The sequence below is a fragment of the Benincasa hispida genome, chromosome 3 (genome assembly GCF_009727055.1).
Source record: "Benincasa hispida cultivar B227 chromosome 3, ASM972705v1, whole genome shotgun sequence".
Classification (NCBI taxonomy): Eukaryota; Viridiplantae; Streptophyta; class Magnoliopsida; order Cucurbitales; family Cucurbitaceae; genus Benincasa; species Benincasa hispida.
The window spans coordinates 61,274,564-61,296,479 of record NC_052351.1 but is presented as its reverse complement, the minus strand read 5'-3'; the positions used below and the strand labels follow the sequence as shown (position 1 = coordinate 61,296,479).

The 21,916-nt window shown below is 34.8% G+C and overlaps 1 protein-coding gene across 1 annotated transcript; it reads right to left on the bottom strand.

The window, feature by feature from the left end:
• Positions 1-11,601: 11,601 nt before the first annotated feature.
• LOC120074486 (nascent polypeptide-associated complex subunit alpha-like protein 1) lies at positions 11,602-15,737 on the bottom strand. Its single transcript, XM_039027621.1, has 4 exons — positions 15,586-15,737; positions 14,655-14,733; positions 12,247-12,374; positions 11,602-12,136 (listed from the first exon to the last, which is right to left on the bottom strand). Exons 1-4 carry the CDS (start codon positions 15,643-15,645, stop codon positions 11,804-11,806), a joined length of 600 nt encoding a protein of 199 aa, XP_038883549.1. The 5' UTR covers positions 15,646-15,737; the 3' UTR covers positions 11,602-11,803.
• Between the last annotated feature and the right edge of the window lie 6,179 nt (positions 15,738-21,916).

The window sequence follows — 21,916 nt, the reverse complement described above, 5'->3', positions numbered from 1 at the left end:
AGAGGAGGATCTTAAAAGAAGCACAGTCCACGTAGTAATGTCTTGTTAAGTGGGCTTTCCAAAGAAACTATTGAAACTTCCACAAGAGTTGTTGAAGGATCTGCTTCATCAACCAAAGTTGTTGATGATAGTTCATCTGGTAGGTCGGTTCCACCTCAAGAGTTGAGAACCTCGACACAGTGGGAGGGTTACGAACCCGTCTGATCGCTATCTGGGTTTCACAGAAATCCTAGCTATGGTGACAGTGGTGACATTGAGGATCCGTTGTCCTATAAAAAGGCAATGGAGGATGTTGACCAGGATGAATGGATCAAAGCCATGAATCTAGAGATGGAGTCGATGTACTTCAACTCGGTATGCGATCTTGTAGATTAGCCTGATGGGGTAAGACCTATAGGTTGTAAATGGATCTACAAGCACAAACGGGGTACTGATGGGAAGGTGCAAACCTTCAAGGCTCAACTTGTGACAAAGATTTATATCCAGGTGGAGGGAGTCGTCTATGAGGAGACTTTCTCACCTATTGCCATGTTAAAGTCTATTCGCATCCTTCTGTCCATTGCAGCTTATTATAATTATGAGATTTGTCAAATGGACGTCAAGACGGCTTTTCTGAATGGCAATCTTGAGGAGACCATTTACATGGTGCAAATCGTATGACTTTGACCAAAACGTTGATGAACCTTGTGTTTACAATAAAATGTCAACGGTTTAGTAGCTTTCTTAGTATTGTATGTAGAAGATATACTACTCATTGGGAATGTTGTAGGTCTATTGGCTGCAGTTAAGAACTGGCTAGCAACCCAATTCCAAATGAAAGATCTAGGAGAGGCTCAGTATGTTCTAGGTATATAGATCTTTCGGGATCGTAGGAACAAAGTGCTAGCGCTGTCTCAGGCATCGTATATTGAAAAAATCTTGCTCAAGTACTCGATGCAGAACTCTAAAAGGGGCCTACTACCATTCAGGCATGAAGTCACTTTGTCTAAGGACATGTGTCCTAAGACGCCTCAAGAGGTTGAGGACATGAGACAGGTCCCATATGCATTTGTTGTTGGCAGTTTAATGTATGCGATGCTCTATACTAGGCCAGACATCTGCTATGTTGTGGGAATAGTCAGTAGTTATCAGTCTAACCCAGGCCAGGGTCACTGGACCGCAATTAAGAACATCCTCAAGTATCTTCAGAGAATGAGGGACTACATACTCGTGTATGAGTCTAGGGATTTGATCCTTACTGGATACATGGATTCTGACTTTTAGACTAATAAAGACTCTCAAAAGTTCACTTCAGGGTCAGTATTTACTCTTAACGGGGGAGCTATAGTGTGGCGAAGCACTAAGCTGGGATGCATCGTTGACTCCACGATGGAAGCCGAGTACGTAGTGGCTTGTGAAACTGCTAAAGAGGTCGTCTGGCTCAGAAAGTTCTTAATAGAGCTGGAAGTTGTTCTAGATATGTCTAGTTCCATCACCCTCTATTGTGACAATAGTGGTGCAATGGCGAACTCTAAGGAGCCCATAAGTCATAGGCGCCGCAAACACATAGAGCAGAAGTATCATCTGATCAGCGAGATAGTGCATCAAGGAGACGTGATCGTTACAAAGATCACCTTGGAGCAAAATGTTGTTGATCCGTTTACGAAGGCTCTCACGGCTACAGTGTTTGAGGGTCACCTTAAGAGCATGGGTCTACGGGACCAACCACGGCTGGACTAGGGCAAGTGGGAGATTTTGTTGCACTGGGTTTTTACGCCTTAGTTTATTATTTTGTATCTATTTGTTTGTACTCCTCACTTCGTTTTAGGACAAGTAGGAGATTGTTGGGGTTTGTGCCCTAAAGTCTCATGTCCTATAGTTTGTAAACAACTTTGTAAGAACACTTGTGATGTATAATATATATGATATTTAGATGTTTTTTATTTTACCACAAACCAATAAACTTAATGTCCCTGATTGTCTTTATGTAACTTAAGCTTGTATGTAGTGACATACAAGTGGATCATGTCTTAAGTGAAAACCAAAATAGTCAGCAGTATATAAATATAGGAGGGAAACCTTATCCTAGTAACACTACAGACGCGGCCCGCTTTATGGAATTGTTATAAATTTTGTGACTTGTCACAGATGGTCTAATCCTGATCATTCGTGTAGTGGACATGCAAGCGGTGGCATCCTATACAGAGAGTTTGTATAAGACCTGACCTCGAAGTGTTAGTGTCTTGTCATATAACTCCGTTCATGACTAGACTTCACTTCACTTCACTAGGATGACCATAGGTAACATGACCTCAATCCTCAATGAGTTGGGAACTTCTGCCATTGAAAGCGGTCCTTTGATTTTCATGGGTGCGAGTGGCCAGAGCGCCGACTCAAACCTAGCATTTTGGGGATTCGTCTGATTTGGGAGCTGGGAACTCAGCTTCACAAGATGGAGTTCACTCCTTCCTCAAAGAAGGGGTAAGTAGATAGATTACTCTCTTAAGGGTTGATCTTGGGGCTTGAACGATGTGGTGCCACGCACCTTCTCATGGCCTGAGAGGTGTTCACACATAGCAGGATTATGTTGTATTGTTCATTAGAGGGATCAGTGGTACTTAAGGAGGACGATGTAATTACAGGGTAAATTGGCCTGATGTAATTACGAGCATCTTTGAAGGGTCATCGTACTAATGATTGGTTATATCCAATGGACATAGAAATATATCTATGGCAAGAAGAGTTCAACTGTCGATTTTTAGTAGAATGTCTGACAGTTAACGGATGGTGGATATCCTGACTAAAGAGTTTAGTCACCTATTCACGTACCATTGGAGCTACGAGCCTTATGTCTATAAGGTCTCCTTCGTAGCTTGGATACAGTTGAGAGTCAAGTTTTGGGTCAGTTTGAAATGTTGAAATGGACAAGAGGGAGTTCGATTATATATGATATAATTGAACTAGTTAATTATATATGATATAATTAATTTTGTGTATGAGATACATTAATTTGGAGGAAACTGGATATAAATATGGTTTATATCTAGTGGAGGAAAAATACTATAATTAATATATGATATTAATTTATATGTTATGAATATGATGAGATCACATTCATTGAACGGTTAAAAGGGAAATGGGACAGCATCTCTTTTATTTTAATAACGGATGAGTGTGTTAAAAGATCACTTTGAGATGCATAAATAGCTCATGGTGTATTAAGCATGAGATGCAAGGACATTGTGTTAAAGAGTGTGTCATCGCTTAGAAAATCAGTGCTTATATGATAGTGCCTACACAATCACTTACCTATATGATATTGTTAAATGATCGCTTACTGATTACACCTTCACGCGCTATTTACTAAACGATCGTTTACCTATTTCTAAGCGATCGTTTAGCTCCTGATATTTATTAAATGATCGTATAGACGATCGCTTAGTTTTTCCTACACGATCGCTTACCCTTTTTCCTACACGGTCGTTTAGACGATCGCTTACCTTTTTTCCTACACGATCGTTTAGAAGATCGCTTACTTTTTCCTACACAATCGTTTAGACGAATTCTTACTTTTTCCTACACAATCATATACTTCACCTAAACGATCAAGCATCTTGTCTATGCGATAGACGAGCTCATCTTCCACTTGCTTGATTGTTGTGTACGATCTCTCTTCCTCCTCCCCTCTACCAAATTCGAACAGAGCCCACATTTTGGATTCTCACTCCAAGAATACTGAGGGCTCTGAGTGATGGTGTCATTTCCGTTTTCTTCTGTTCGAGTGGTGATTGTTCGAAGTAGACGATTGGGTTTTAGATTCGCTGTGAAGAAGAAGTCTTCAACTGGTATGATCTCTTGATCTCTTTAGTATTATGAATGCATATTAGTATGTTTGAATGTATATGTGGTAATTCTATCATAATGAATTGGAAAGATCCGCTTCCGCTCGTAGGTACTCTTGAATAAGAGCTCATTCAAAAGGAATGAGAGACATGCCTCTTGAAGAACTCTTCTTCCCTTTATCTCTCGCTCTCATCAATATCAACAACATCTGTTGTTGCTGTGATCGCCACGTTAATTGTCCACCAAATCTTGCTATTTCTCACCACCGAACGGTCTTCTACACGAACATGCAGTAAGGAGGACACCACCACTCAATAACCTCAGTATTCTCGGAGTGAGAATCCAGGAGGTGTGGGCTCTGTTAGATTTGGTAGAGGGAAGGAGGAAAGAATGATCGCACACAACGACCAAGCAAGTGGGAGAGGTTTGAAGTCTATCGTATAGACGGGTGCTTGATCATTTAGAAACAAATTCACAATCGTTTAGTAAATCGGGGTTGAGCATTTAGACAATCGTTTAGGAAAATATCGCTCTTACGCGCGATCGCTTAGTAAAAATTACATGATCATTTAGGTCAACTGTGCATGTACACGATCGTTTAGGAAAACTTGAGCTATCTTGTAGGCTCTCGTTTGCTATACAATGGGTAGTGTATGATTCGTGAAGCGATTGTTTGATCTCTATGCAAAATGAAAACTATTTTCATTTTATCCTTCAGTTATGAAAACTGAATGTAACCTCCCACTTTCACACACGATTATGGAGAAAAACCACCATTAATTATCTCATAATTATTTAATTATAAATAAATATAATCATATTATATTTATAACCTATAGTTTTTGTTGAAATGCCTTGAATCTATTTGTTGGCGCTTCGAACAACCAAGTAGGGGGGTCTCTCTAACCCCAGAGGCGCCATTTTTTAATGTAATTTTCTAAAAACATTCTCTCTAATAATATTATTCTCCCTCTGCCCGTGGACGTAGCTAACACACTGTTAGTAAACCATGTATATCTGTATGTCGATCTTCTCTATCTCTACGTTCTTTGTTGTGTTCTTTAATTGTCGATTTCGTAACAATTTTAATATCACGTCATATGCAACATATAAACCATAGTTCTTTTCTCCTCCACTAGATATAAATCATATTTATATCATTTCCATCCAATTAATTTTTCTCATACATCATGTCAACTATATCATATGTAATTGACTAGTTAATCATATCATATATAATCAAACTCCCTTTTATCAATTTGAACACTTCAAACTGACTCAAAAACTGATTCTCAACTTGAATCCATTGAGCTACCAAGGGGACCTTATGGACCTGTGGCTTGAAGCTCCAATGGTACGTGAATAGCTAACTAAACTCTTTAGCCATGAGATCCACCATCCGTTAACTGCCAAGCACTCCACTAAAGACCGACAGTTGCATTCTTCTCACCACAGATATATTTCTGTGTCCATTAGATATAACCAATCAACAGTACGATAACCCTTCACAGATGCTCATAAGTACAGTTGGGCCAATTTATCGTTTTGCCTCTGTAGTTACATCTAACTTCTTAAGTACCACTGATTCCTCTAATGAACAATACAATATAGTCCTACTACGTGTGGACACCTCTCGAACCATGAGAAGGTGTGTGGTGCCACATCGTTCAAGCCCTGAAATCAACCCTTAAGGGAGCAATCTATATACTTACCCCTGTTTCGGGGAAAGAGTGAATTCCATCGTATGTAGCTTAGTTCCTAGCTCCCAAATCAGACGAATCCTCAAAGTGGTAGGTTTGAGTCGGCAATCTGACCACTCGCACCCATGCAAATCAAAGAACCGCCCTCAAAGGCAGGAGTTCCCAACTCACTCAAGATTGAGGTCATGTTACCTATGATCATCCTAGTGAAGTGAAGTCTCTGTCATGAACGACGTTATATAACGAGACTATAACACTTTGTGGTCCGGTCTTATACAAATTCCTTTGTATAGGACACCCCCGCTCGCATGTCTCCATATGAATTATCAGGATCAGACCATCTGTAGCAAGTCACAACACTTGTAACTCTTCTACAAAGTGGGCTGCTTCCGTAGTGTCACCAGGATAAGGTTTCCCTCCTATATCCATATACTACATACCATTTTGGTTATCACTTAAGGCATGATCCACCTGTATGTCTCCACATACATGCTTAAGTTACAACGACAACTGGGGATCTTAGTTTATTAGTTTGTGGTAAAGCAATTAAAACATCTCATGTTTCATAGACAATAGTGAAGAAAATATCATATATTATTACATCACAAGCGTTTGTTCAATACAGTGTTTACAAGCTACAGGACCCAACGAGAGTTTAAGGCATCATCCCCAACATGACTGTCAAGTGAAATTTGTGTGGTGGATTAAAATTTGTGTGGTATCCAGGGAAAAGAGAAGACGGAGGTAAAAGAAAGGAAGGAGAAAAATAAGGACAGAAAATTAGGCGTTAGTGATTTATGTGAGAAATTTCATGAAGGAGAAGAAGGAGAGAAGAGGGATGATCAATAGAGAAGATGGAAAAAAAGAGAAGAGAGATGATTTCAACTCTACAATTTTTCAGTCGAAATATTTTCCCTCTCACCATCGTCTTTTAACGTGCACGCAACATTTTTATTTTTTTAAGTTTTTTCATAGCTATATTAAAAAAAATTGCAAAAATTGAAAAGCTATAAAAAGTCCCTTTTCTTGTAGTATTAATAATGGTTGGATTTGAGTACCGTCCACTAGAATTGGACCACTAATTAAATTAAGTGTCGTATCTACTTCTACACCTTATTCTATCAAGAGAATCGAACATCAAAGTTCAGTCATTTAATTAACATTGCTCCACTCCTAATTAATGAAAACATAAATAGAGGAAAGATTTTATGGTGTGTTTGGCATTTCAAGTGTTTAATTTAAAAAATAAGTCATTTTGGAAGAAATTGGAGTATTTGACAACCGCTCTAAATAGTTTTTCAAGTATACTTTGATCAACTTTTATCAAAAATATAAAAATACGTTTTTTTAAAAACACTTTTTTCTCAAGTCAATCTAAACAAACTCTTAGTCTTTAGAAATCAATTACATGTTTGAATAAATTCTTTTATTAAGAAGAAACTTTATGGACATGCAAGAAATTATAAGCCAAAAGAGTTACTAATGTATTTAACACCATCTTCCATGTTTATTTAATCTCTCTAATTTTTAGAATCAACCTCTCAGTCTATTTCCTAAAAGTTAATTAGACATTAAAAAACTATTTTGAATGGACTCTTAGTAAAACAACCTCACTCTCTATGCAAGTTTTTCTCCTAGTCATATAATTTATGGTCCAATACAAAATTTACTCTCCCTAACTAAAATTCAAATCAAAATAATAGTTAATACTTGACCAAAGCATTAAGAACAAATCGCACATACGAATGTGTTGCTATATGAAAGTCACTAACATAACCAAAAAGAGAAAAAAAAAAAAAAAAAAACCAAAACATACAATTAAGTTTTGAAACATAGAGTTTACAAACTCAATAACCAATAAGAACAACTCTATGAAAAATCCACCTTGAATTTCTTCCTTGGCTCCCAAGCTTTCCCTTGGCCTCCAAAATTCTTATAGGGTATTTGATTCACCAACATGAGTTGAGTTGAGTTGAGTTGATATAATATACCACTCAATATTTGGCCCACCAATTTTAAATATTGGTAGAGTTGAGGTGGTATATTTTACCAGTTCAATCTAATTCATCCCGACTTTTCATTCTTCCAATGTTTTTACTTTTTAATGGCTTCACCCATTGGCCATTGTTGGGGAGTACCATTGTCACACTCCAGGAACCAACTCCAGCCTTCGACAACCACATCCGATGATCGACTCTGACGACCACCTTCGTGCAACCAACTTCAACGATCAATTCCGATTTTGGCAACCACCTCCTATGACAACTCAGTGACCTAACTCTAACGACCACCTTCATGCAACCAACTCCAATGACCAATTTCAAGCTTCGGCAACCACCTTCCACAACAAATTTCAATGATCAACTCTGACAACCACCTTCATAGGCTCCGACAACTACCTTCGACTACAAACTCCGACAAAAATCACCTTTGATGACCACCTTTAAGTGAGAAACTCCGACAATTAACTCCAAGCTTCGACGACAAACTCCGGCAACCAACTTCAATACCACATTTATACGACCAACTTTAGACTCCGACAACTACCTACGATTACAACCAATGAAAATTATTTTTTATAATCAACTTCGACAACCATTTTTGACTATTATAAGATTGATGACTTTAAAGTATGTTGTAGGGTTGTTGATTATATATTATAGTATTTTATCTACATTAAGTACAATATTTATACCTACAGATTTGTAAAATATATGTTTATTTAATTGAATTCACAAATCAAATGAGTGTTAAAATATTTGGAAAAGTATGTATGTAGTTAAAAATGTGTAACATTTAACAAATAAAAAAAACCATAAAATTGAGATTTTTTTCGGTAACATTTTCTAGCAAGAGTTAGTGAAAAATGAAGATTTGTTCTCTATGATCCTCCAAGTATGGCGAAATTGGAAGCAAATTTTTTAAAGAAATATGGTGACATCACATTGGCTGCTAAATGATGAGAAGATTTGATTTTAAAAAATCCTAACAGAGTAACAAAAGGAAGAAGAAAAAGAAGAAGACGATATGAAATTTATGGAGAAAAGTTAAGAATCAAACGTTTTGATTTCTCATTTTATTTAACTATATTTCTGCAAGAAATAAAGTGAATTGATTGTTGTTCATTACCAAAAAAATAAAAAAATTAAAATTAAAAAAAATTGTAATACATATTTTATAGAAACAATCATGGATAGAATTATTGAATAAAAAAATTCAAAACAAAAAATAATAATAATAAAGCAGGTTATTTAGAGAAAAAAAAAACTGCATTAGATACTCCAAACATATGAGTTCAACTCTACACTCTAAATATGGACATAAGAACTCAATTAAACAACTCTGCACCACAAGCACAGACATATGAACTTCACAGACATACGAACTCCAGACATTCCTATCTCAACTCAGCACTTCAAACAATTCCTTAATAGCATCGAGATGCTAGGGGCAATGTCGAGACATTGTTCATGAATTTTACATAAATGCCCTCAAGAAAACACGTGTGCGTCTTAACCTCCTTCTTCCCTTCAATCTCTTTAACATCACTCCTCAAATTTGGTGGCTTGAATGCGTGATTTTAGAGTGTCTCGATGCTGTTCTTTTATACAAAAATTGCTATAGCACTCTATTTCTATTTTTAAGAGATAATGCTCCAACCTAAAATATATGCAAATAAATTCATGAAGACACTACTTTTCCTCCAAAAACTAACTACAACCTAAGCTTAGAAATAACACATTTGGTGTGTTATCAAATTACAGAGATCAAATGTATTTTTTCTTAACCATATTCGATAATTATAGATATGAAACAAAATTCCCTTTTCCCTTTATCAGCTTCTATCAAGGATATTTAAATTTTGTTATTTTGTGTAAATAGTTTTTCTTACTTTTTTTACTTTTGAAAATCTCGGTTTATTATATTATTTTTTAATTTTCACATATTTGAATTTCATGCAAAATCATATATATAGCCATATACAAGAATCCAACTTACAGCTAAAGCACGAAGAGAAGATATGGGGATGTTGTAATAATTCAAAGGGATCAGAGCATATGGCCTCTAATAATAATTTTCATCTCTGCCCTTCTCTTTATCCCATCTCTATCATGTTTATTCCTAAGGAGAATAGTGGACCATACACTTTTTTTTCTTTTTCCCTTTTCGTTTATTTAATATGGGATATATTCTCCGTCCCGATCTCAATTTCTCAAAACAAAAGATAGCAAAAAAATAAAGATTGAAAACTTTTTATGATATTAGAAATAGAGAGTGCATTTCGAAAAACATGCGAAATTGATCATGGAAGAGATTTGGATAGTTCAAATCTCGTTTAGTAACCATTTCGTTTTTTGTTTTTTATTTTTAAAAAATTAAGCTTATTTTCTATCATTTCTTACAATGATTTGCGTATTTATTGAGTACAATAATTGTTGAATTCTTAACAAAATTTCAAAATCAAAAATATTTTTTTTTTTTTTTTTTAGTTTTCAAATTTTGGCTAAATTTTTAAGAAATGGTAAAAAATAGATAACATAACAAAAAGATTTAGAGATGAAATGAGATTTAGTAGGTTTAATTTTCAAAAACAAGGAACAGAAAACCATTTTCCTATTTGTAGTCTATGAAATTATCTAAATAGTATACCAATATAATTTGTAGTTGAGATAATAATAATCAATTTTAAATTTTAGCCAAACTTGAGCATTTAGCCAGGCATACCATTTATTTTATTTTTATATTTTCAAATGTCTAAATTTAGTTTTCATATTTTTAATAAATTTAAAAACCAGTGCCTAATTATTTGTTTGAAGTAGAAAGTATCTAATGTCTTAATTTTCAAAAACCAAAAACCAAAAACCAAAAATAAAATAGCTACCAAACGAGACGCTAATAATTAGGGCATTCAACATTCAATTCAACGACTTTTCTTTTCTTTTTGTTCAACGTATATGGAACATTTGAAACCTCAAATCTCTTAAATAATCTCTTAAACAAAAAGATATATTTAAACCAACCAAACATCTAAATTAGTTGAGTTATATTCAAGTTAACAATCAATTTGATTTCTTGAAGACTAGCTTGGTACTTCAAATACAAATTTAACTTATTTCCTCATATATCCAAACAAATGATTTTTTCTTTGACTTTCTCGATGGAATCTCGATCAAGACGAGGATCAAATATCTTTCCTTAGTGTTCATCCTAGCTAAAATTTCATTAAGAAAGCCTAAAAAAAATCATATATGTGAAACGAAAAAAAAAATAATTTTTTATTTAAATTTCGACCATCGATCTCGACTAGAGACCGAAAAAAACTATTTCTAAAAGGTGCTAGTTGTAAAGGATAAAATTTCTTTTAGGGTTATTTCTAAAAATTTCCCAACATCCTACTCCATCAACCATCCCTACATGCAACATCCACGAAAAACGAGTGCCCAAATACACAACGAAGACCCTAAACCATTAAGTATGGTAAAACTTTTTTGATGGACTCTCGATCAAGACTAGAATCAAATATCTTTTCTTAGTATTCATCCTAGTTAAAATTTCATTAAGAAAGCCTAAAAAAATCAATAATTAGAAGTGAAACGAAAAAATTAAATTTTTATTTAAATTTAGACCATCGATCTCAACTGGGGACCAAGAAAAACTATTTCTGCTAGCTGTGAAGGATAAAATTTCTTTTAAGGTTATTTCTAAAAATATTCCAACATCCAACACTCCATCAACCATCTCTGCATGCAACATCCACAAAAAAAAAAAAAACCCACCAAACCCCTTGTGCATGCACCCGACTGCACACCAAAGACCATAGCCAAGGCTTGAGAAAAGAGCGCCAAAATACACGACGAAGACCCTAAACCATAAAGTATGGTCACCAAAGACCATAGCCAAGGCTTGAGCACCAGTGCCCAAATAAACGACGAAGACCCTAAACCATAAAGTATGGTCAAGCTGACCATAGATAGTCATCTGCCTATTATTGGAAATTTCCATGGACCAGGATGATATGGGCAAATGCCATCATCACCAAGACTCCAACATAATTCTCAAACTAATAAAAGCAAACCCGTAGTCTCAGAAGGGACATAATATTAGAACTGCCGCAAGCTTTAAAATTGTGGCTAATAATCAGCACAATGTAATATAAAAACTAATACCAAAGTTTACAGAAGAACCAAGCAATCTCTCAACTTCAAATTCTGCAGGTTAAAACATATGGGGGAAAACAAGGCAAAAAGATTCCAACTAAAACATCCTCCTGATTCTTCTTATTAATTTGTAAGTTCCATTATAGCCGATACAATATCGCCATCAGTTGCTTTGAGTGCTTTCACGGCCTTCGGTCTTGATACACCAGCTTGAGTCATCACTAGTTCAATGTCCTTGGCATCGACCCCGGTCTCATCAACTTCTTCGTCATCATGAGCCACGGTCGATGGTTCAGGCTTCGATGTTAAGTTACTCAAATTAGGTGCCTTAAACTGCTCTGCAGCTTGGGTCTGTAGCTGGGAGCTCAAATCTTCAATCTTTGCTTCCCCAAAAACGATGTAGGTATCTGAAGTGGGACTCTTGAAAACATCTGGTTTTGAAATGACAAAAAGAATCTGCAGAGGATATGGTCACAAGTATCATATATATTTGACTCAAGGGAAGATGATTAAACTGACGATATTTTAGAAAATCAAAACACGTATATTGAAAAAATAAAACGAACATTCTTGCTCTTCTTGACCGTTACGCGGCTCACACCAGGGATTGGCTTCATTCCTAGCTTCAACATTGCTTTTCGACTCTTTTTTTCACTTCTGCTTTGCTTAGACCTGCCACTGGCCTCTCCATGCCCTGCCATGAGACACCCAATACTCTTAACACGTTCCAGTCAAATATAGCATATACAGCACACAAACACAAAATAACAAATGATCAATGTAACAACAAAATCTAACTGAATGGAAAATGAATAAGGCAATAGGTTAAGACAACACATCCTTTAACTCATTTACTAAAGTTAAACGATTACAAATATCATATGCGACCATGAAAAATAAATGAGGAAATAACATTAAGAATCAAGCCACAGGTCCACTCATTCAGCTTTAAAGAAAGTTTCGGGACTCTTTTGGATATTAAGTTGAGATAGGATGTCTGGAGTTTATATATCTGTGGAGTTCATATGTCTATGTTTGGGGTGCAAAGTTATTTGGCCTGAATGCATATGTCTGTGTTTAGGGTGTAGAGTTGTGTTCATATGTCTGGAATATCTGGTGCAGTTTTTTGAACTCTAAATAGTGTGTTTTTACTATTTTTGTTTTCTAACATTTTTATTCAATAATTTTATCCATCTTTATTTGAATAAAATATAGATCGCAATTTTTTTCTTTTAATTGTTAAAACTTTTCACTCTTTCTTTCTTTCTTTTTCTTTTTTTTTTTTTTTTTTTGGCAATGAACAACAATTAACCTATTACATTCTTGAAGAAATATAGTTAAATAAAATGAGAAATCAAAGAGAGATCAAAACTTTTGATTTCTGAGTTTTCTCCACAAATGTCATTATCATCATCTTTTTCTTCTTTGTTGTTGCTCTATACTTTTACTATGTAATGAATTTTTTAAAAATTAAATCTCTCTCATCATCTTAGCAGCCAATGCAATGCCACCACATTTCTTCAACAATTTCATTTTCAACTCCTCTAAATTTGGAAGATCATTAGAGAACAAATCTCTATTTTTCACTAATTCTTGCTGAAAATTTCAGGAATTTTTTTTTCATTTTATGTTTTTTTATATGTTACATACTTTTCAAACACATACTTACTTTTCATCTAAATATTCTTGATATGTGAATTCAATTAAATAAAAATATTTTTTACAATTTTTACGTATAAATATTGCACTTATGTGGACAAAATGGTATTTTTTATATATATAATTAACAACCCTACAACATAATTTAACAATCATCAATCTTATAATAGTTAGAGGAGGTTGTCGAAGTTGATTATAAAAGATACTTTCACTGGAGTTTGTAGTAGGAGGTGATTGTCGAAGCCTGAAGTTGGTCGCATGAAGATGGTATTGGAGTTGGTTGTCAAACTTCGTCATCGGAGTTGGTTTTGAAATCCCAGTGTTAGTCAGGCGAAGGTGGTAGTTGAAGTTGATCATTGAAGATGATTTTTGCCCGAGATTATAGTAGGAGGCAGCTGTCAGAGCCCAGATATTAATCGCATGAAGGTTGTATTAGAATTGGTTGTCAGAGTTTATCGTCGGAGGTGGTTGTCGAAGCCTCGAGTGGGTCATTGAAGTTGCTCATTTAAAGGTGGTCATTGAAGGTGTTTTTCATTGGAGTTTGTAGTCGGAGGTGGTTGTTGGAGTCTGAAATTGGTCATTAAAGTTGGTAGCACGAAGGTGTCAGAGTTGAGTCAACGGAGGTGGTAGTCGAAGCTTGAAATTGGTTGTCAAAGTTGGTCGTCGAAACTGTCATCGGAGGTGGTTGTCGGAGCCCAAATTTCATCGTTGGAGTTGTCATCAAAAGTGGTTGTCGGAGTTGTCATCGAAAGTGGTTGTCGGAGCCCGGAGTTGGTCGCCGGAGTTCTCATCGAAGATGGTTGTCGGAGCCGAGAGTTAGTTCCTAGAATGTTATTGGAATGTGACAGTGGCCGATGGGTGAAGCCATTGAAAACATTGGAAAAATGGAGAGTTGGGGTGAGTTGGTAAAATATACTAACTCAACTCCACCAACATTTAAAGTTGGTGGGCCAAACAATGAGTTAGTATATTATACCACCAAACACCCCCTAAAGGACAATGATTCAATCTTGAAGCCCTTTCTACATGCACCTTATCCAAACTGGTCCAATATCTCAGCCATTTAAATTATCCCAAAGTTTCCTACCCAAAGTTCCAACATGTAATACAAAAGCTAAACCAAGTGGTTACAAAATCACCCACAAAACTATAAGGGAGGATACATGTATCGCACACTGGATGAGTGTCCTGTCATACACAGGATGTGAAAATAGAATGTTATTTCATATCACATCACTTTCTAATCCTATGCACAATGCAGGGAGAAAAAAAAAAGAAATCAATATACAAGGATAATTGTTCAATATTTACTTACCTTCAGCATCTTCATCGTCCTTGTCATCATCGTCATCATCGTCATCATCGTCTTCATCCTCAATTATAGGTTCATCAGACTGCAATATAATTAGCAGAAAGTTGGTACAAAATAATGAAAAACAATTATAGGTTCATCAGACTGCAGTATAATTAGCAGAAAGTTGGTACAAAATACTGAAAATATACTTTAACGGTGCCAAATACAAGTAGTTCTCATTTTTATTTTGGGAAATGGACATAGAATGTCTAAACTGACTGTTGCACAATCTGCAATGTAAAACCCTCATCTAGAAAAAATCAAGTACTGCCGTAGTACCCACTCCTTTCATTCATTATTTGACACATCATTAAATAATTTATTAATTTATTTCATGGACTTCATATAATTCTTAAATGTTGCTATTGTGACAAACAATGAACGGAGATAGTGTGGAAAATTTTTCAGGTAGTACTAAAAATTTTCTCACCCTCATCCCCATATCTCATTTCTTGATTGAAGATAATACTTAGATCATTAATACAATACAACCACATGATTCTAAAATGCTGACACTCCAATTTGGTTTTAAACAACTAATTTAGCACCAAAAACAAAAGACGGATTCAGTCACCAAAAGTAAATATCCACCAAGATTAAACCTGAAAATGGCTTGAAACAGAGCAAATTACTTCAAGTACTGGTCATTAGAAATTAAAAAAAAAAAAAAAAAAAAAAAAAAAAAACCGAAATTGCTCAAGTTAGAAAATGAGTTGAAATTAAAACAAACAAACAAACAAAAAAAACCTATCATTGCAGCTGATTTCAAACTATCACAAGTCTCTACCAAATCATCAGTAAAAGAAACAATCTAAAAGTGAGTTCCTTGTGACAAATCTATCAGTTAAATGAAGAAAAAGACATGAAAGAGAGAGAAAGAGAGATGGATTACATTAATCTTTTGCTCCTCGAGCTGAGCGGCGAGAAGCTCTTCCTGGGTCTGAGCAGTCATGGCGATAAAGATGAGTAGAAGATCAGAGAGCCGAAGAGCAAAACCCACAAAGATTCTGACGACAGAAGAAACCCTAAAAACCCAATTGCTTTCGCGAATTTATACGGCCGCATTGGTGTCCGGGTCCGGTTCCGGGTCCGGTTCGTTTAACGATTTTGGTATTATCAATTAAGTAATAAATTAATGGTTAAATTATTAAAAATATCACTAAACTACACCGTTGTTTTACACTAATATCTAAGAAAAGTTTAATTTTAACTCTTAAAATTTGAGGTTTATTTTCGAGAAAATTCTGCTCAGGCTTTTGTTAAATTTATGGATAGAAACTTTGTGCTTGCATATGTATTGTTTATTTTAATAAATCTAAACACGTTTAGAAAGTAAAATTTGAGGGTTAGAATTATGGAATAAATTATAAACCAAAAAACAACGAAATAAAGAAGAATATAACATGGAACTGATCCAATTGTAGGGAAGCCCGACCATGGGCGGAGGTTCTTGCTCCAAGACCAAGAGCATTTGGAAGAATGAGCGGGCATTTCCATCCATTTCTATAGAGTAGAGGGGAAGCTCGCAGAGCTTTCTCGACATTTTGTTTTAGATGGGAGATGGGGCTTTTATCCCAAACATCTCCTTACTGCACACACAAACAGAAAACGAAAAGCACCGCACCCTATTAGGTTGATAGGGAAAACTAAGGCCTTGCCTTTATATACAAATGGCGCTCTAGGGCTTTACTAATAGTTTCAAAAGTCAAGAGGCTTGAAAGCTTGCATTATTACGATAATTTGGACAAGGGGAAAGGTGATGCTTTGGAATGTGGTCTGAGTCTATGACATCAGATAGCTCGCAATCGAAGAATGAGCCAAAGAGTCTTCTTCTAATTAGTTGATGGAATCTTCTTCAAACAAGGAGTTTTTTTCGCATTTGGGCAGCAACAGCCCTCCACCTGTCTACGATTCACACATATGTCACATGTCTTTGTTGTTGTTTTTTAATGTGTGTTTAGATTTATTCATACAAGTATGCACAACTATTTCGCCTTTGAATTTAACCACAAAAACTTACCAGGGTTGTTTCGAAACAAGCTGAATTCAAACTCCAAGTGTTATAAAAATATACTTTTAATAGTTTTGAATATAATTGAAACCAACCTCATAGGTTAAATGGACATTTTTTTTTATATATAATTTAATCTAAATTAAATTCAATGTGAAGTGACTTAGGTTTTGTTTGGTAAACATTTGGTAATTATTAGGTTTTGTTTGGTAACCATCTCCAAGTTTTTTCATTTGTTATCTACCCTTTACCAATGCTTTAAAAACCAAGCCAAATTTTGAAAACTAAAAAAAATAATTTTTAAAAGTTTGTTTTGTTTTTTGAATTTAGCTAAGAATTCAATTTTTGTACTTAAGAAACATGCAAATCATTATAAGAAATAGAGAGAAAATAGGCCTAATTTTAAGAAACCAAAACAAAAAAAATGAAATTGTTACCAAACAAGGTCGTAGCTTTTAGGTTCATGTCTATTTTGTCAAATGTTAGCTTTGTGTCTATTTTCTCTTAGTGGGTTTTATCTATTTGGTAACTTAGGCCTCATTCGGTAACTATTTGATTTTTGGTTTTGTGTTTTTTAAAATTAAGTCTATGCGTTTGCCTCCAAATTTCTTTCTTTGTTATCTACATTTTACCAATGATTTAAAAAACTAAGCAAAATTTTGAAAACTGGAAAAAAAAAAAAAAAAAAACTTTTAAAAGCTTGTTTTTGTTTTTGAAATTTGGGATTAAGTTCAAGAATAATATAGTTTTTTAAAATAATGACAAAAATATGGTACTTAGAACAAAATTAAAACAAAAGATTGAAGAAACAAATTTTAGAAATGAAGTAAAAGACCAAACCATTGATAAAAATAGTGTATCCTGGACACGATTTTTATTAATCCAATATAGGTGGCTGCCATGTCAAGACATCTGTCCAATATATTAATCCAATTAGTTGGACAGATGTCTTTTTCTTGCTTTAACAAAAATGCAAATTTTACTTTCTCCTTTTCCATAAACGAGCATGCCAAATATGTGGAAGAAAGTATCAGTGACTGAATATTTTGGGAGAAGTGGAGATCAGAAAAAGTGAAGCCCCCAAAAATTCATAGAAAAAAAAAAAGGTATATATTGTGTTTGTTTGTGATGGCCATAGCCGGAAAAACCAAAACCCCACAAAGAAAATTGGTTAAATATTAATGAAAATAGATCATAAACAAAACCCGACATAGAAAAGTTGTTAAGAATTAAAGAAAATAGATCATAAAGATGATGAAGAAGAATAAAGTAAAATTACCGGCGGCCATTGAGCAGTAACCATGGGAATTGAAGAAAAAGGAGAAAATTTTGAAGAGTTTTGTAATTTGTTTTATGTTTCTATTGGAGAGGAAAAAAAAGTAAAGTTGAAACCTTAAAGGGGTGAGATGATGAAACACAGCAAGAAATTTGACCTACCATGACATATTTGTACATTAAATTTGAGAGGGGAAGGAAAAAGTGTCATAAATGTGAAAATTTGTGTTTTTTTACAAGAAAGAGTAGAAGTTTTTCAGATTTCTTATAATTTGTAAAGTTTTAGAATGTCATCAATTAATGACATTTATTAATTGTCATTAAATATAATTAATAATTAATTTTTTAATAAAAATATATTAAAAGTTAACATTATTTCCATGAATTCGAAGTAGACTTTTCCCCTATCCTCATCAGCTAGTTGAATCGTGAACCCAAATAGTCAGCCCCGACGTTTCTTCGTTTCCCTATTTCCATATCCATATTGGACGTTTCCCCTACTCTCGTTGTACATCCTCGGCATTTCTTCATTTCCTTATTGTTCATATCGGACGCTTTCTGGCAAGTTGAATCAGTCAGCATCGCGATCGCTTTCCAAATTTCTTCGTTTCGCTCGTTGTTCCCCATCTATACTTGTTGGTTGTCCTCCGTTGATACTCACCTTCGTTCACCACCAGATTTGCGATGGTCATAATCAAATAATCAGAGTCCACATCAGAATTGCCACATTCGGAGTCAAACAGTTGTGGTAAAGTAATTATTTTCATTTTATCACCCTTGTTTTTAGATGTTAGTTCTTGTCATTTGACTTAATTAGATTTGTTTTTAGATATTTCTAGTTTATACACATGTATGTCTGTTGTTTAATAGTGTATAGTTTATGTAGATTTAGGTTGTTTTGAAATATATGTTTTTCATGGTTCAATCTTCCATCATGGTTTTGTATATATTTGGGTTGCTTTAGGTTCCTTAATAGGTAAGTGTAAGTTGATTGTTATTTATTTTAAGTTTAATTTGTGAAAGTTGGAGAACATACTTCCTTCTCATACCAGATTGACAAATAACATTTTGTGCAGTTTTCCCTTATTTGAGGGCTAATTACGAAGAGCTAAGTTTTCTATTTTTATACAATGGACAAGTCGTGGATGATGGAAAATATGATGTCCAGTGAATATGAATTAGGAGTGGAAAAGTTCATTGAATTTGGTTTATCATGGCAATGGTTCCAATACAATTAGATGTCCATGTTTAAAATGTAGGAATCGTGTATCCTACGATGTTACAACAGTTAGGTACACTTGCATGCCAATGGAATCGATCAAAGTTATAAGGTATGGTTTTGGCATGGAGAAGATTTGACCACAAAAAATGTTAACAATGGATTAAAGAATAATGTGACTGAAAATTATGAAGAAGATGGTTATTTATTTAATGTTCTTGACATACTGCAGTCTGCTCGTGAACAACTTTTTGATGTACCAATAGGTTTGACACTATGTTTGACGTTGTTAAGAAGCCTTTATATGGTGGATGTAAAAAATTCACAAGGTTATCGACCCTTGTAAGATTGTACAACTTAAAGGTTAGGGTTGGATGGAGTAATTCTAGCTTTATAATGTCCATAATTAATGATCTCCTACTTGAAAACAATGAAATGTCAACTTCCATGTATGAAGCAAAAAAAAAAAAAAAAAAAAAAAAAAAAAAAAAACGTTATATGCCTTAGGATTGAGTTACCAAAAAATAGATGCATGTCCAAATGATTATTGTTCGTATATGAAAAAGTGTGCAAACATCACTAAATGTCCTAAGTGTAATTTATCAAGATGGAAGATATTTAAGAGCTCAGCTAAAGAGATAAAAGGAGTGGATGCTAAACAATTGTGGTACTTTCCAATAGTTCCAAGGTTCATAAGGATGTTTAAGAGCTCTAAACATGCAAAGAATTTGTGTTGGCATGTAACCGATAGAAAAATAATAGTATTATGTGACATCCAGTTGATTCTCCATCTAGGAGGTTGATAGATCACTTATGGCCAACTTTTGGTTTAGAATTGAAAAATCTTTGTTTAGGTTTGTCCACTAATGGCATGAACCCGTATGGAGATTGACTAACTACAGTTGTTGGCCAGTGATTACTATAATATACAATCTTCCACCATGGTTGTGTATGAGACGAAAGTATTTGATATTAACAATGTTGATAACAGGTCTAAAACAACCAGGATATGATATAAATATCTATCTAACACATTTGATTGATGACTTGAAATTTTTATGGGAAGAAGGGGTCCAATGTTTTGATGCATATAAAAAAGAATATTTCACTTTGCGGGTTGTCTTACTGTGGACTATCAATGATTTTCCTACATATGGTAATCTATGTGGTTGCAGTGTCAAAGGGTATAATGCTTGTCCAATACGTGAGGAGGAGACTTCTTCAATAAGACTACAACATAGGGGGAAAATGCAGACTACAACGTGGGGAAAAAATGCATACATAGGACATTAAAAATATTTGCCAAGAAATCATCCATATAGGAGACAAAAAAAAAAAAAAAGCTTTTAATGGTAAGCAAGAGCATGGAAGTCCTCCACATCCTTTGGCAGGAGAGGCCATCTACTAAAATTCAAGAACATGAACTTTTCATGTGGGAAAAGTGTGGCAAGAGATTGAAAGACCAAGTTGGAAATGACTATTGGAAGAGAACACCTATATTTTTTGAATTACCGTATTGGAAAAAATTGCATGTAATACATTGTCTTGATGTCATGCATATTGAAAAGAATGTTTGCATGAATTTCATAGGTACATTACTTGATATCCCGAGGAAAAGTAATAATGGGATAAATACTTGACTTGATCTAGTTGAAATGAACCTTCGACCTGAATTAGCACTTGTGTCGAGTGGAAATAGAACATACATACCTGCAACATGCTATACATTGTCAAGAGAAGAGAAGTATCATTTTTGCAAGACTTTTTCCAGAATAAAAGTTCTGAAAGGGTATTAAGCAAATATTAGAAGTCTTGTATCTTTAGATGACCTAAAACTCATTGGCCTTAAATCGCATGACTGCCATGTTCTAATGCAACAATTGCTTCCAATTGCACTACGTTCAGTTCTACCCAAGAATATGAGATACACTATCAATAGATTGTGTTTCTTCTTCAACGCAATATGCTTTAAAAGTCTGCGGATATCAGAGTTAGATAAATTGCAAGAATATGTAATTGTTATTGAGGTTGATGCCCTACTCATAGGGTCTTGTAATTTGTAAATACCTGTATGAACAAACTCTTTGTGATGTAATAATATAAGATATTTTATTCACTACTGTCTATAAAATATGAGATATTTTAGTTGCATTAACCACAAACCAATAAACTAAGATCCCTGATTATCATTGTCACTTAAGCATGTATGTGAAGACATACAAGTGAATTGTGCTTTAATTGATAACCTAAATGGTCTGTAGTATATGGATAAAGGAGGGAAATCTTATCCTGGTGATGCTATAAGTGTGGCCCGCTTTGTAGGTGTTACAAGCGTTGTAAAGTGCTACATGGTCTGATCCTGATCATTCATTTATTAGACATGCGGGGATGATTTATACAAGGAAGTTTGTATAAGACCGGACCACGAAATGTTTAGTCTCGTTATATAACGTCGTTCATGACAGAGACTTTCATTTCACTAGAATGACCATAGGTAACATGACCTTAATCCTAAGTGAATTGTGAACCCCTGCCTATGAAGGCGGTCCTTTGATTTGCATGGGTGTGAGTGGCCAGATCGCCGACTCAAACCTACCACTTTGGGGATTCTTCTGATTGGGGAGCTGGGAACTCAACTACACAAGATGGAATTCACTTATTCCCTGAAGCAGGGGTAAGTAGATAGATTGCTCCCTTAAGGGCTGATTAGTGGAACTA